Consider the following 16,153-nt stretch of genomic DNA (forward strand, 5'->3'; position numbering starts at 1 on the left):
AAAATTATCTTGAGGACATTTTTATGTCATTAAATATTATACTTCAATATAATTGAAATGGCCACACCACATATTATCTCATCAATTAGTTTACCATAATTCACATAAATAATCTCCTGCTGGTGGACTTTGGGTTGTTTTTCATTTTTAACTATTACGGACAACTTCTCAGTGAACATAGTGGACATTAAAGTTTTGGATAGAAAACTACAAGGGACACTGGTAGTGGAGTAGGCAGTGGCACATGTCGAATAATAATGCGGTTCCCCTCCCAGATTGTTCAGGTAGGCTGTGAGGGTACAAGGATATACACATGGAGTCAGTTAACATCATAAAGCTTTAAGATGGGTAATATTTGTCATCCTATAGGGAACCAAATGACAGTTTTCTAGATTCAGGCATAGGCAATGGTACAAGTAATCCTAAGAGACAATCCTTCCCCCTTGAATGTCTTTACAAAGTCACAAGGTCGGTGTAGTATTTATAATAACACCTTCCCAAATTCAAATGTATGCAAAACAAAGAGCCAATAGAGATAGTCAGTGGTTTGATCTCATAACAATCATGTAATTAAAACTAAAACTAAAAAGAGATGCCACTTTTGACCTGTCAGCTTAACATATTTGAAAAAGAATTGTAGTACCTAAAGTTGGCAAGGGTGTTGGGGAAAATATCATATTTATAGATGATAGGCAGAGGAGAAATTGAAGGACATTTGACCATGGATATTTAAAGGATTAAAAGTGCTCCTACCCAGCAATTCCACTTCTAAGAATATTTTTCAAAATAAGAATATGCTAATGTGCAAAGATGTACCACATATTGTAAAACCTAAGATGCACATTTTTTATTTGGACATCTCTGAAATTGGGATATGTCTTCCCATTGATGGTGTCTTACATTTTATGAAATACTGTACATACAAGGATATCTTAAAATTTTGAAATAACCTACAAATCTGAAAATAAAAACCCAATTAGCCATAGAATATTATGAAACTATAGAAACAGAAGTGCCATAATATGTGGTTGAGAAAGTTTGAAAAAGATTACCAAATAGTACCTATATACAGAATCTTGTTTTGTTAAAAGTGTGGCATGTTTACTTTTATTCCAGTTATATATATGTATGCATGCATAAATGAATATGTGTTATCCATATATTCATAGAAAAAATCTTGCCGGAAATGTTATTGAAATTATTTCTATGTGGTAGAATTATAGGTAATTTTTAATATTTTTCTCTTTGCTCATCTGGGCTTTTATTTTCTGTTTAAGTGAAAAACAAAAATATTGATCCCAGTTCATTTTAATGGCCAGAGACATAAAGTAAGCAAAAATAAATAAATAAATAAATCCCTCGATAAACAACTTACTAAGGTGGACAGGGAGGTACAAACAGATATCGATGTTTAAAACACTTAACTAAGCAACAATGGTATGCCCAGACAAATATTAATATTATAAACTGAGGTTTTAGAATGAGTCCAGTACTGAGCTAGGTTTATATATTTATATTGTCTCACTTATTCCATGTTCAAGCTTACGAGGTAAAAATAAAGATCCCAGTTTGTAAATGAATTAATTGAGGTTCTGAGGAATGAAAGTAACCTGACTAAGATTGCACAGCCTACACCATACATCAAGAAGCCACAGTCTGAATCCATGCAGTCGATCACAATAATATTACGGCATCTACAGAACCGCACATCTCCATATCGCCTCTGGCATAATTTTATATTTATATATTTAACTATATGCGGCCTTTAGAAACTATGCAAATATATTTAAGTCTTCACAAAAGGAAATTTGTTAAGTTTGTGAAGCTGATTTTTTTTAAATGAAGCAAACCTTGAAGGGAATGAGGAATTGATCAAAATTCTGCAGTCACTCCCCACCCCCTCATTTACCTATAAAACTATAATGATGAAATATTGAGTCAAAGATAGGATGGTTTAAATGCCTGTATAGCTCCGTAGAGACTTTTCTTTCTACTTTTAATGTAATTCATTGGTAATCTAAATTTAATAATATAGAGTGCCTAAAATTTACAATATGAGATCATAGACAAAGCCCTGTATGCGGTACATGTAGGCAATTTAAGCAGTGGTCAAGCGTAATTGGATTTGTGGCTTAATCATTGAATCTAAATGCTGATAAAGAGGCAACTGTAGAATCATTTGTTTCTCTGCCCCAAATGTCCAGGACCAGGTGGTTGGGGTGCAGCTAATAGGCTAGATTACTCTTACGACGACTTCTTGGATGCTGTGCGAGAGACCCCCATGGGTGCTGGCAAAGCCAGATCTTCACGGATTAAAAGAAGTGCCCCGTTAACTGACCACAAAGTTAAGTTAATTTTTAACATCACAGGTAAGGAAGGACAAACTGTCTATTTGAAAAAAAAAAAATCATTTTATGTGTAAGTCTTGGTTGTAGATCTATTTTTCAAATACCTGCTTGTTATCATTGGGAAATAAACCTGGAACTGAAAATTAGGGAGAGCACAGTCACTTAAGTCCTCTGATTTTTTTTTGCAATTTAGTATCACAGATGCATGTTATAGTTCTGACAGGCACCCTGCTTTATTCTCATCTTGGCATGATAAGCTAAGACACACTTTTTTCCTTTCCTTTTCTTTTTTTTATTAAATGAGAAGCAGAGAGGCAGAGAGACAGACTCCCTGCATGTGCCCTGACTAGGACCCACCAGGCAAGCCCTCTCTAGAGCAATGCTCTGCCCCTCTGGGGCTGGCGCTCCATTGCTGAGTAACCGAGCTATTTTTAGCACCTTGGGCAAAGCCATGGAGCCATCCTCAGCACCCAGGGCCAACTTGCTTGTGCCATTAGTCTCATTGGTGCCATGGCTGCAGGAGGTTAAGAGAGAGAGAAAAAAGGGAGGGGGAAAGGTGGAGAAGCAGATGGTCACTTCTCCTATGCGCCCCGACTGGGAATCAAATCCAGGACTTCTACACACTGGGCTGACTCTCTACCACTCAGGCAACTGGCCAGGGCCTGAGACACACTTTTCAAAAGCCAGAATTTACAGGAATTTGATATCTTACAATGAAGAACTCTGCAAAAAGGTGATTCAGTTTCAGCATGGGAACAAAGGATTCAAACAGATTTGATCGTTCTTAATAATATCCTGTACTAGTTGCTTAGTAAGCAGTGGTTGAACTGGAGTTTATTTTTCCTGGAAGATTTCTGATATGCCATTTTTTTTTAAGTAAAAATGAACCACAGATGACTTCCTGAAACACCATGTTTGTGTGTTATCTTTGATTTTTGTCTTGTTTTTATCTCAGCTAGTGTGCCTTTACCTGATGAAAGAAATGATAGCATCGAATTGAAAAATCAGCAGCAACTCATTAACACTTTGGAAATGATCACAAACCAACTGAAACGGACCCTGGATAAGGAGCCCATGTACACCTTTCAGCTTGAATCGGAAATACTTGTCGCCGATAGCAATTCGTTAGAAGCGGAAAGGGCTTTCCTCTTCTGCAGACCGGGCTCAGTGCTCAGGGGGCGCATGTGCGGTAAGACTTCACCCTGCAATCAAACAGATTTGGTGCATTTTGGGGTAAATGAAATGGGTAGAGACATTTTACAAGTATAATGGGATTTTGAGGTGAAACGTACATTTTTTGTTTTTATTGTGTGCTTATAATTTTGTCTCAAAAGTCTTAATAAATGCTATTGATTAGGATGAGAAAACTGTTTTCGATGAGAAACTGAAATTTTAGTGTTATTCATAGATCTTTAGACCTCACAGCTTTCAGCAGCAGCTCCGATAATAGTAACTAATAGTTTTTGACCACTTCTGTATGCTGACTGAACAGGGTCAAACCTCTCATATTCAATCTTTGAGGTGCCATTATGATTAAGCACATTTTACAAATGAGAAAACTGAAGCCAGAGAGGCTAAGAACTTACCCAGTAAGTCCAAACCTATTAGACAACAGGTGGTGTCACCAAGAGTCCCACTCGGGCAGCCAACACCAAACTCAGCATAAAATTCGCCATTTGAAAGTGTACATTTCAGTGGTAATTGACAACATGGTTGAACCATCACCCCTATTATAGTCCCCAAACATTTTCCTCAGCCCCAGACGTGACCCTCCACCCATTAGCAGTCATTCCTCATTCTCCTCCCTAGCCTCTTAACTTTCACCCTTATTCTAGGGTGCCACCAACTGGATCAATTCCAGCTTGTTTCCCAGTAAGTCACCATTTATAGATAGCAGAATCACCTCTGACCAAACTCTTTACCCTCAACTGAAAAATATGATATGAGTTTTCTGTTCATACCTCCCTCCATGGGTGAGGGATCTTGATCAGGAAACTTTCCTCAGCATTTCTTTGTGCTAGTCCCAGAACTCAGTTGGGTTTTTCATAGTGAGATCAGTTCAGCCCAACAAAAGCACAGTAAAGGTGTCATTCTGAGTTCTGCTCCTGTTTCCTCCCCACCGTGTAAGTCAGGAATCGCCTTACGCAGTGGTCCCTGTATCAGCAGCATCTGAATGGCTTGTTGAACTGCATTGTGCCTCAGACCCCAACCCAGAACTAATGCATCTTGCACTTTGGTGGCAGGACCTTACTTAGAATCTGCATTTTTAGTAAGTTCTCAGGGTATTCTAACATGCTTTAACACCTTGGAATCACCTAACTACTGATTCCAAGTTTCCTTGCTATAAGAATACTACCTGTGCTAAAAGCCTTTTGCTGGGGTGAATATTCCACTATGGTCTAGAAATTCAGAATCACTCCAAGTAGAAGACCAAACCTTCCAGGAAGGAAGGTCCTGAAACTGGCCTTTTTGTTGGGGCCACGGCTCTAAGGATGACTCAGAGTTGCCTTTACTGGGCAGTAACTCTTACAGGCAGAGACAAGGGTCTACTTACCTTACCTGTTTTCGGTTTCCAGAAATAATGCTCTAATGGACAAGCAGTCATTCTCATTGGGGCAACAGCTAAGAAACGTTTGGAGTATCTCAGAGCCTCAGATGTACCTAAACGTTTATTGTTTTATCTTTGTGGGTTTTTTTTCCCTAGAAGTCTTTTCTTTGTTACCTATGTACAATACTTCCCAGTAAGATCTGGCTTATGGAAGCTTCCACGCACACACACTTTAAAGCCCCCATCATATAAACCCTAAGCTTGGTAAACAAAAATTTGCATTTTCTCAAAAAAAAAAAAAAGGATCTACTGTTGTTGGTTTCTAGGAATACTTTTCTGGAAGATTTATCTTGTGAATATATTTAACCCTAAACAATAGTACCCGGAAGCAGGCTGTATTACTTTCGTGTTTTGGGAGAAGAGAAGCCAAGTGTGTCCCATTGCCTCTGTTTACTGTATTCAGTGTGTCCTGTTTGTTTGTATTTTTAATTATTTTTTAAATTTATTTAGAAAATTAAATTTAATGGGGTGACATTGATCAATAAGAGTACACAGGTTTCAGATAAACGTTTCTATGACATTTGAACTGTTGATGTCCTGTTCTTTTTCTCTTCAGTCAAATGCCCTCTGGGAACACGCTATTCTCTGCAGCGCTTTGGCTGCGAAAGCTGCCTGTTGGGATTTTATCAAGATGAAGAAGGGCAGCTCGAGTGCAAGCCCTGTCCAGCGGGAACTTACACCGAGTATCTCCACTCCAGGAACAGTTCGGAATGCAAAGGTAGAGGCAACATGCGCATTTTATTTTCTTCTTTTTTCCAAGGGAGAGGAGGGGAGAAAGGCAGCCTCCCACATATGCCCAGACCAGGATCCATCCAGCAATCCTTGTCTGGGGCTGATGCTCTGCCCATCTGGGGCCATGCTCGCAACCAAGCTATTTTTAACGCCTGCGGTGGAGGCTCCACAGAGCCAGCCTCAGCACCTGGGGAAGACGTGCTTGAATCAATTGAGCCACGGCTGTGGAAGGGTAAGAGAGAGAAAAGCAGGACAAGGAGGTGTGGAGAAACAGACGGTGGCTTCGCCTGTGTGCCCTGACTGGGAATCAAACCCGGGACATCCACACACCAGGCTGACGCTCTACCACCAAGAACCTGCACATTTTGAACTGAAGAAGCCTGAATTTTGTCTCCAGTCTAACTGGCAAATAGGATGAAATAAGAGCATCACTGAAAGCCATTGCATTAGCTTATCTTTTCTATCTTTTAATTCTAAGATGTTACGTGAATGTTTCCCACATTTGAAGGAAGTCCATTTATCTTCCCTTTTTGAACATTCTTTTGCTCTAAGTCAAACTCCACTGCCAATGAATTCAGTCCACATTCATTGGCAAGCCTGGATTCTTTCACTGAATATCACTTCAATTGGTGAGAAGGACTTTCACAACACTTAGCAATCATTGGCTTGCCTTTCTTGTTAGACTAGTGTTTGACCTGACGGGATCAACTCTCCATTTACTTAGAAATTCATAGCTACAGATTCATATGCACATATTCTTGTGACTAAATAAAATATCCAGTGTTTTCAAAATATTTTACTGTTCTCAATGAACATTTTTTTATGGAAACATTTTCTTTCATAATTGAAGTTACAGTAAGACACACCCAAAAAAAAGGAATTTCAAAGTTGGGTCTTCTTGCTGTGGTTGCAAAAGCCAGTGTGGATGCCCAATGGCAAAAAGAGACTGTGGAGGCTGGACCTGTGGTGGCACAGTGGATAAAGTGTCAACCTGGGCCCTGGCCGGTTGGCTCAGCAGTAGAGCATCGGCCTCGCGTGCGGGGGACCCGGGTTCGATTCCTGGCCAGGGCACATAGGAGAAGCGCCCATTTGCTTCTCCACCCCCCTCCCTCCTTCCTCTCTGTCTCTCTCTCTTCCCCTCCCGCAGCCAAGGCTCCATTGGAGCAAAGATGGCCCGGGCGCTGGGGATGGCTCCTTGGCCTCTGCCCCAGGCACTAGAGTGGCTCTGGTCGAGGCAGAGCGACGCCCCAGAGGGGCAGAGCATCGCCCCCTGGTGGGCAGAGCATCGCCCCTGGTGGGCGTGCCAGGTGGATCCCGGTGGGGTGCATGCGGGAGTCTGTCTGACTGTCTCTCCCCGTTTCCAGCTTCAGAAAAATACAAAAAGAAAAAAAATGTGTCAACCTGGAATGCTGAGGTCGCTGGTTCAATACCCTACACTTGTCTGGTCAAGGCACATATGGGAGTTGATGCTTCCTGTTTCTCCCCCCTTTCTCTCTTTCTCCCTCTCTCTCTCTCTCTCTCTCACTCTCCTCTCTAAAATGAATGAATGAATGAATGAGTAAATAAATAAATAAATAAATAAAAGACTGTGGAGCAGTGCTGGGTGCTTGGAAGTGCACTAAATGTGTTAGTAGTTCTGAAGTGAGAGTCACGTGGAGGAAAAGGGCAGAACGAAAGGACAGAACACCCGGAGTTGGGGAGTCTGGCCCTGATGCCTTTACCACAAAACCATTGCAAGGAATTTTGGAAAGCTGCTTAAATATCCTCTCTAGGACTGATGCCAAGACTGTTCTTACTTTCTACTCCAATGAAATAGTGTCTGTAGGTAGGAGGAGATAGGAGGACCAGTTCTTAATTAGAGCAACAACGGTCCCAGCTTAGTTATGTGGCTCTAGCCCAGTTTGGGGTTTTGTTTCTGTCACTTAAGAGAACTTTGGACAAGCTGAGAACTTATACCCCATGCTAACTTGTTCTCATAATGGTGACTTTCTGAGATACAGATTTCTAACTGCACTAAAAAAACACTTACTGCTGGTTTCTGTGTGTCAAACCCTGTACCTGGCAGTAATGGAAGTCACAGGACATGAGCCTAAAGCTTACTTCTATACAGAAGCATGAGGGAGACTAACATACAGTGTGTGTGCTTGGTGTCTGTGGCCCCCATCCTGTCCTAAGTAAATTGAAAGCAGAAAACCCTGTCCTACTCAGTCAGGGCTGATGTCATTATTATTAACCATATTACATTTTTCTCTTTAGCTTTTTGTAAACAAGGCACCTACTCATCAAATGGGCTTGAGACTTGTGAATCGTGTCCGCTGGGCAGTTATCAGCCAGCAGTCAGTGCCCGGAGCTGCCTCCCATGCCCAGAAGGCACTTCAACTGTGAAAAGAGGAGCTGCGGACATTTCTGCTTGTGGAGGTTGTCAAAGCCTTAGACATTGATATTTCTTCAAGCCCGCTAGGGTCTATGCATGGAGGACTGGAACATTTTCAGCAAAACCATATGTCTACTGTATGCAAAGAATGTAAATAACTATCTCTTCATTGAGTGTTCCCTTTTATTCCGCCAGCCAATACTTAAGTGTAAACACCCACAGCATAAACATTGTGTTAGTGCTGATAGAGGAACGCAAATACGAGACTTGGCCTTAGACAAAGTCAGCTTCGTGAGATGGTTAGACATACCTCTCAGGCAGGGACTGTGTGTCCTCATTTTCCAAATGAAGTCCTGCCTATATTCCTTGAAACCCTAAAAATGCATTCTGTGAATTACGGCATTTTGTTCCCTACAACATGAAGATTTACATAAGTGGCTATCCACTCTGGCTACACATTAGAATCTCTTTTTTTTTTTAATTTAGAAATTAAATTTAATGGGGTGACATTGGTCAATAAGAATACATAGGTTTCAGGTAAACATCTCTATAGCATTAGAATCATCTGCATATTTACATCTATGCTTTAAAGACACTGAAGTTCAGTCTCCGCCCCCCAGACGTGCTGATTTAACTTGTCTGGTTTTCAAGTTTCCCCAGGTGATTCTAAAACAACAGGAAAAGTCTAGCAGACTCATTTTGGTTTTCAGATGTTAGCATGGAGGACCCATTAAATCCATTTTTGATTCAGCAAGTCTGAGAATTTGCATTTCTAATGGGTCTGACATGAAGCTGATTCCTCGTGGTTCAGGGATAACATGTTGAGAACCACTGATTTAAATATAAATGAGAAGGTTAGAGTTCCAATTTTGAAATAGTTCTAACATCCCTGTCAAGTACAGATTTCCAACAGCGTTACAACTAGAAGACAGAAACAAAAATAAAAGATGAAAATTTAGAATGACAGTGAAAACTTGGAATGAAGTTAAGGTCAGCCTATTATCAGAAATTCTGTACACTGCAACTGCTTTGCAGAATCAGAGGAACTGGGTTAAAAATAAAAAGTTGTTGACCTCCCTCTGCTACATCATAGAACAAAACAAGCATGCCTGGTTGCTAGGTGACTTAAAAAGAAACACAAAAAACTATGTGTTCTTATTCTCTATACCCTTATTTAAAAAAACTTACAGTCTATGGCAATCTAAAAATTAAAAGCTGTTCACTTAATGAATACATAATATTTTTAAGAAGCCAATCTGCTGGTTCCTCCATTTCTCTCAAGCTATACACACACACACACACACACACACACACACACACACACACCCTTTCCACACTCATTGCATGCCAGTCATATGTACATCTGCATTTAATCAGAGACTGAGACTCCTAGAAAACAACTGCTAGGGACCTTTGAGTGTAGTAGTGGGCAGGGAACTGTCCAGCTTTGCATCTTGGGCGATGTAGTCCTCACAGTTGAATGCTACAGGGAAACCATGCTATAGGATTTTATATATCCCATCTGTTAAAATTTTCTCTGTCTAATAAGATAACACAGTAAATGTAAGTCTGTTCAAGTTGAAGAATTGAGCAAGTAGTATTCATCGACGTAGTGTTTCACTGAAGAGAGTTTAACTAGGACCTAACTGAAACTCATAAACCATGTCTGTTGTGTAATACCAACTTTGGATTTCTTTTAAATTAAAAGTCAGACAAGGCTTCACATTATGGTCTAAATAGCTCTATTAGAGACTTTTATTCTGTCAGTATACAAACTAATTTGGGGAGAAAGTCTGCAGTAAAAAATTTGCTTTCTCTCTCCCTTTCTCCAACCACAAAAGCAACTAAAATTTTTATAGTGAAACCAGTTCACATTTGACAATTTTTTTCTTTAACATTCCAAATAAACTTTTGGGTTTGTCTAATACCAAATTATTGCAATTAAGCAATTATAATTTCCAGAAAGTCTCCAAACTTCTGGTAAGTGGCCTATTTCTCCTGATATTCCTAGTATAAGTTTAACCACATTCAGTTTGTCATGAGTGAGAATTAGAAATAACAGAACTCACAATCTTTTCTGTGGTGCTGAATAAACACCGTTTTATTCCTAAGAGTTCTAAAATGGTCCCTTATATATGTTTATTCGGAGTTTTCAGTATACTCTCTTTTCTTTCTTTTTTTTCGTCCTCTCTCTCTCTTCTTTTCCTCTTTTTTTTCTTTTCTTTTCCTTTATTTGCTTGCTTCCTGTATTGATTTATTTTTATGGGCATGTTGTACAATTTACCTTATTTTCCCCAAGACATTTTTACATCCTTTAACACGTTTAACTTAAAATATCTTTCATCGATATAGAAATGATATTAAAATATATTACTGTGTTAAATGAATATTACACACTTCATGCATTTCATCTTTTATTATTTCTTGAGTCTGTGCTTACAAATCAAGAGACTGAATTTTAAATTTTTTTAATGATTTTTAACTGAAGAATAATCCCCCCACATGTGACTTTTTGGGTGATGGTGTTGTTTACATATGGTCCCATATGATAAGGAGCAGGATGACATTTCTTACCCTGACCCTGTAGGATGAAGTTAAAAGTAAACTCAGAATGAGGATCTTTGACCTCTGACTTTGTCCTAGGAAGCCGATTTAAAAGGCAAGTTCTACTTGGCTCCAGGGCTGTATGCATTGTCCCTAATGCTATCAGGGAGCGGACATTTTTTTTCCTGGTCTGTTCAGTGTTCTATTTTTAACTCTATGTTAATATCACTTTTTGGCATACTTAGAATTTTTTTCTCCCTTTCTTCAGTAGAAGAGGCGAGACAGGGTTTGTTCCATTTTCTTCACTAATAAACCAGTTTCTTGGGCCAAGATTCAAAATGAAGCTTTCTCCCTTCTTTTCTTATAGTCTGTTAGGATCTGTGTATGTATAGGTGCATATGTACTTGTGTTTAATACTGTATTATGTACTAGGTAGTACTATTATTGTGCATAAGTGTGTGTTTATACATGCATATGTTATATATGTGCATATGTATAAATACACATACACACACCTATATATACATATGTATTTACTGCATCTATACATAATACATTAAATGCTGATTGATCACTCTTGGAAAGTATATTTCTGATGACAACTCTCTGCCATTGGAATGTAATTTAAACTAATTTCCACCTAAAAATGTATTTTACACTTACTATGCCCTAAAGCAAAGTATATACAACACAACATGCTCACTATTTTGAGAAGCCAACTGGCTTATTGACTTTTAATCTTGCTTTATTATTGTATCTTAGTATAATTTTTGACATATCTTCCTTTTTTAAGGTCATAGTCTTTTTTTTAGGGTAAGTTTGTACTGAAAACAATTATATGTAAAAAAAAGTTTCATTTATTACAGCATCCTGGGTTTTATTGATAGAATTTATGTTTTTAGCTTATTATACATACTTATTTGACAATATTCGCTCAAACAAAAGTTTTACACCTTTACTAGTGGAAAATTTATACCTTTAATTAGCCACTTTAATTAGCTGTGCTTTGGCAGTTACCTTTTCAAATAGGCAATCCTCTTTAGAAACTTGAAATTCAGAAAACCCATTTTAAACTCAACAGGTTTGTAATATGTATTCTTGGTGGGAAAAAAGGATACTTTTAGTTTGACACTTTTCGTGACTATAACAAATATAGCCACAAGAAATATATTTTTTAAATAGGCATTCATATTTATGATATTGGCTACCATCTCTCGATTTGACTCCTTTTTGTCGGTTGGGTATGTAAGACTATTATGCAAAAGATTTGGCTGGCTGTTTCTACTTAAGAACTTTGATCTAACCATCTTGAGATGACTACAACCACTTTGGTGTTTATTTAATGTTTACTGTCATACTAATAAAAAAGAGATACATTGCTTAGCCTTAGAGTATCCTGCTCCCTTGAGCCTCCAGTGCATCTCTGTTTCAACCATATGGATAATTATTTCTATTGTACTAACCTTTATTACTAAGAATCCAAAACCTAAGTAATAAAGTATGTTGATATTCTAAATAGCTACATTCTATGTTCTATCTTATATACTTAAAATTTATGCAGACAAATGTTAATAATTTTAGTAGTTTTCTGTTTATAACAGTTTAGGGCCATGATGGTGAACCTTTTTATAAAAACCACCCACTTTTGCAGTGCTGGTCAACCTGGTCCCTCCCGCCCACTAGTGGGCATTCCAGCTTTCATGGTGGGCCAGTAGTAGAGCAACCAAACAGTGCTGCAATTGGTCCACCATGAAAGCTGGAACGCCCACTAGTGGGCGGGAGGGACCAGATTGACCAACACTGCAAAAATGGGTGGTTTTTATAAAAAGGTTCACCATCACGGGTTTAGGGGTTCATGCAAATGATACCAGTTTACACAAGGAAAAAAGATACTTCACCTGAATTCATGTTTGGGTCACAGTCTAAAACCCCAACCCAAGGAATTAGTCATGGATAGTCTATTCTATTGTCCCTGTACCAAATGCAACCAAAACATATTGAAGAAAATCCAGTCTCATGTAATGTTTGAGGCTATTTCCTTTTCTGGTTAATATTCTACCAAGTAATGGCAAAAATTTCAGATTCGGTTAACATTCAAATTTTTAATCAATGTTGTTTACAGAAAGTATGTTTAACACAAAATGACATTAAAAGTTAAAGATTAAAGAGCCACATACACACGATAAATAATGGATAATTATACAGGAGAAATAGTTTCTGAAAAACATTTTTAAAAGCAACTTCATTTGTCATTAAAATGCAAATTAAAAAACAGTGCAATTCTATCTTCACCTTTAAGTCAGAAAAATTTAGTAATCATAATCAATGCTGATGAGCAAAGGGAGCATTTTCATACGCTGCTGATGGAACTGTAAGTTGGAACTACCTTGTTTTATGATTTGGCATTATATATTAGTAGCTCTAAGTTTTTCATAACTTTAGATCTAACTTTTCAATTACTCAATTCAACTGTTATCCCAAGGAAATAAATGGAGCTATATACAAAATTTATGTAGAAAATCTTATGTCAACATTATTTATGGTAGCAAACAAATAGAATCAACTTAAATGTCCAATGGTAGAGGAAATGTTAGATCAGTTATGGTCAATGGATGTAATACTTTCCATTTATTCAAAACCATGTTATTCAGTAATTTGGGGAATTATTTGGGAAATGCTTATGATATAATGTTAAGTAGAAAAATCAGAATACAATATTATATGACAACTTCTAATTTTTATTCGGTAAACATGTTGATAAAGATAGGAAGGAAAAACAAAACATTTATCTGAGTGATAGAATGGTCTGGGTATTAAAAGTGCATGAGAAAATGTATTAGCAATTCAGTGGCTTTCTTACAATCAAAGTTCAGTGCATTTCTTTTAAATGTAGGCTGTGTTACTTCAATGCACAAATGGTTTGTTTTTACTTTTGCAGTACCTTGTCCACTAGGAGAATTCTCTCGTTCTGGGTTGATGCCCTGTCACCCTTGTCCTCAAGATTATTACCAACCTGATGAAGGGAAGTCCTTCTGCTTAGCTTGTCCCTTTTATGGAACTACAACCTTCACTGGTGCCACATCCATCACAGATTGCTCCAGTAAGATTATTTATTTTATTTATACATAATCCTGTGTTGAACATTTTTACTTGTCTCTGTGGTAGCTTCAATTCTAAATATTAATATTTTCAGTGGGTTTGAGTGCCTAAACTTGTTAAATTGTTCTTGTGATGTCTTTTTGATGACAGTGACTCAAAGATGTTTGCTTTCAGAATGTTGAACTCAATAATTTGCAATTTCTTTCTAAGAGTCTAGAATTTAATGACATGTTTCATCTATCTCTGTTTTCTTTTTTAGTATTATTAAAACAAAATACAAGTGGCTTTACTTACTCTGAGAACCAGAATCTTGACCATAGGATTAAAATAGAGTCTACATATTGGCAATACCTACCATACAATCATGTTTCTCTAATGTTTTTCTATTATTAATTTTATTAGGTTTTAGTTCAACTTTCTCAGCAGCAGAGGAAAGTATTGTGCCCCATGCTTCTCCTGGACATATCAAAAAGAAGTATGAAGTCAGTAGTCAGGCAAGTCCATTTTCTAGCTATAAAATTTTCTGTAGGGGAGGTTTGGAAAACAATTTGTCATTATACATGCCACACAGAAGAAAATGACCAGAGTTGAAACTTTAAGTAATAAAGACTCATAAATATTATCAATGAATAATTATATTTCCTTGTGACTACTAATAAGAACTTTCCAAAAATTTAGCATCAGAAGTTCTAAGGACCAAAAGTGGAATTATTTCCAAGCAAATTCTGGCCCAAAAAATGTGTAGCTATGAGGAGCCGTTTGATTCACTAATAATTAACTTCCTATAAGCAGAACCCATCGTTTGAGTAAGGGCATTTGGACTAGCCAAAGGCCTTTTCTGACTGACAGAAGAGTTACTCAACTTTTGTGAAAATTATTTTAAATATTTTTGTCTTCAAAAAAATTACTGATTAGAGTAAGGCATGGGTTTTAAAAAATTAAGAAGCATAACTCATCAACTATAACTAAATTAATTCACCCTGCCCAATTTCTTGACAAATTCCTTGGCTTTCAGTCTTTATAAGGAGGATGTTGAGGTTTTATTTCTTATTTCACTGTCCTACCACCTCATCCAATCATACTGATTTGTAAGGACTTCATAAGTCATGTTTGAAACTAAGCCCAGTCGACCAGACTTTGTAAGGACTTTTAGAGCTGTAACTATCAACTTTGGAGACATATTATAATCCAGTGGTCAATTTTTTAAAGTGATGATGCACCGATCCCACTCCCAGAGATTCTGATATAGCTGGTCTGGGTTGGGTCCCTATCCTTAGTATACTGTTACAACATCTCAATGGATGCTAGCTAATGTGCAGTTAGCATTTGGAAGCACTGCTTGGGTTTATCAGAACAACACTCAAGAATAATATAGCCTGACCAGTGGTGACACAATGGACTGAGCATTGGCCTGGGATGTTGAGGGCCCTGGTTCAAAACCCCAAGGTCATTTGGCTAGAGTGCAGGTTTGTTGTTTTGAGCATAAGCTTGTCGGCTTGAGCACAATGTTGCTGGCTTGAGCACAGGATCCTAAACATGATCACAAGGTCTCTGGCTAGAGCCCAAAGGTTGCTGGCTTGAGCCCAAGGTCTCTGGCTTGAACAAGGGGTCATTGGCTCAGTTGGAGCCTCCTGTCAAGGCATATATGAGAAGCAATCAATAAACAACTAAAGCCTGACCTGTGGTGGCGCAGTGGATAAAGCGTCGACCTGGAAATGCTGAGGTCGCCGGTTCGAAACCCTGGGCTTGCCTGGTCAAGGCACATATGGGAATTGATGCTTCCAGCTCCTCCCCCCTGTCTCTCTCTCCTCTCTCTCTCTCTCTCTCTCCTCTCTAAAGTGAATAAATAAAAGTAATAAAATAAAATAAAATAAAAAGAGAGATACTTTTCTAAGAGTATCTCTTTAAAATAAATAAATAAAAAAAAAAACCAACTAAAGTGAAGCAATTATGAGTTGATGCTTCTCTTCTTTCTCCTCCTCCTCCCTTCCTGTCACTCTCTCTCTAAAAAAAAGTAAAAATAAAAAAATAGAAGATGAATATATATCATCTGTGGAAAAAACTGCCATATATGCAGGCAACAGTCCATTTAGCTTGAGTGAACTCACCTGAGAACAGGAACCAACAATCTGATGTTGCAAATCTTCTAACTCCCTGGTCAGGATTTCTTTGAAATGAATTTACCTCTGATACGTTCATTTTCTGTCACTGGCAGGTTTTCCATGAATGCTTCTTAAACCCCTGCCACAATCGTGGAACCTGCCAACAACTTGGGCGTGGTTACATCTGTCTCTGCCCACCTGGATATACAGGTAGCATAGAGAAATGCAAATTTTAATGTATTTTTCTCTTTTTTTTTTATTCCGTGGTCATTTATTTTCATTTAAGGATGTTTTAAAAATGTTCATCAATGTGTTTTTCATTTTCACAATGAAATCATTATGACTT

At 38.0% G+C, this 16,153-nt stretch overlaps 1 protein-coding gene and 1 non-coding gene across 2 annotated transcripts in view; both read left to right on the forward strand.

The window, feature by feature from the left end:
• The window catches only part of SVEP1 (sushi, von Willebrand factor type A, EGF and pentraxin domain containing 1), a 181,410-nt gene that overhangs the window by 92,029 nt on the left and 73,228 nt on the right, over nt 1-16,153 (forward strand). The window contains exons 15-21 of the mRNA XM_066256551.1: nt 2,205-2,369; nt 3,304-3,537; nt 5,513-5,674; nt 7,945-8,106; nt 13,545-13,706; nt 14,108-14,199; nt 15,921-16,017. Coding sequence (XP_066112648.1) covers nt 2,205-2,369; nt 3,304-3,537; nt 5,513-5,674; nt 7,945-8,106; nt 13,545-13,706; nt 14,108-14,199; nt 15,921-16,017 — 1,074 coding nt within the window. The remainder of the gene's footprint in view (nt 1-2,204; nt 2,370-3,303; nt 3,538-5,512; nt 5,675-7,944; nt 8,107-13,544; nt 13,707-14,107; nt 14,200-15,920; nt 16,018-16,153) is intronic.
• TRNAA-CGC (transfer RNA alanine (anticodon CGC)) lies at nt 6,684-6,759 on the forward strand. Its single transcript has one exon. It is a non-coding gene; the product is annotated as a tRNA-Ala (tRNA).

This window comes from Saccopteryx bilineata, chromosome 2, assembly GCF_036850765.1.
Source record: "Saccopteryx bilineata isolate mSacBil1 chromosome 2, mSacBil1_pri_phased_curated, whole genome shotgun sequence".
Lineage (NCBI taxonomy): Eukaryota > Metazoa > Chordata > Mammalia > Chiroptera > Emballonuridae > Saccopteryx > Saccopteryx bilineata.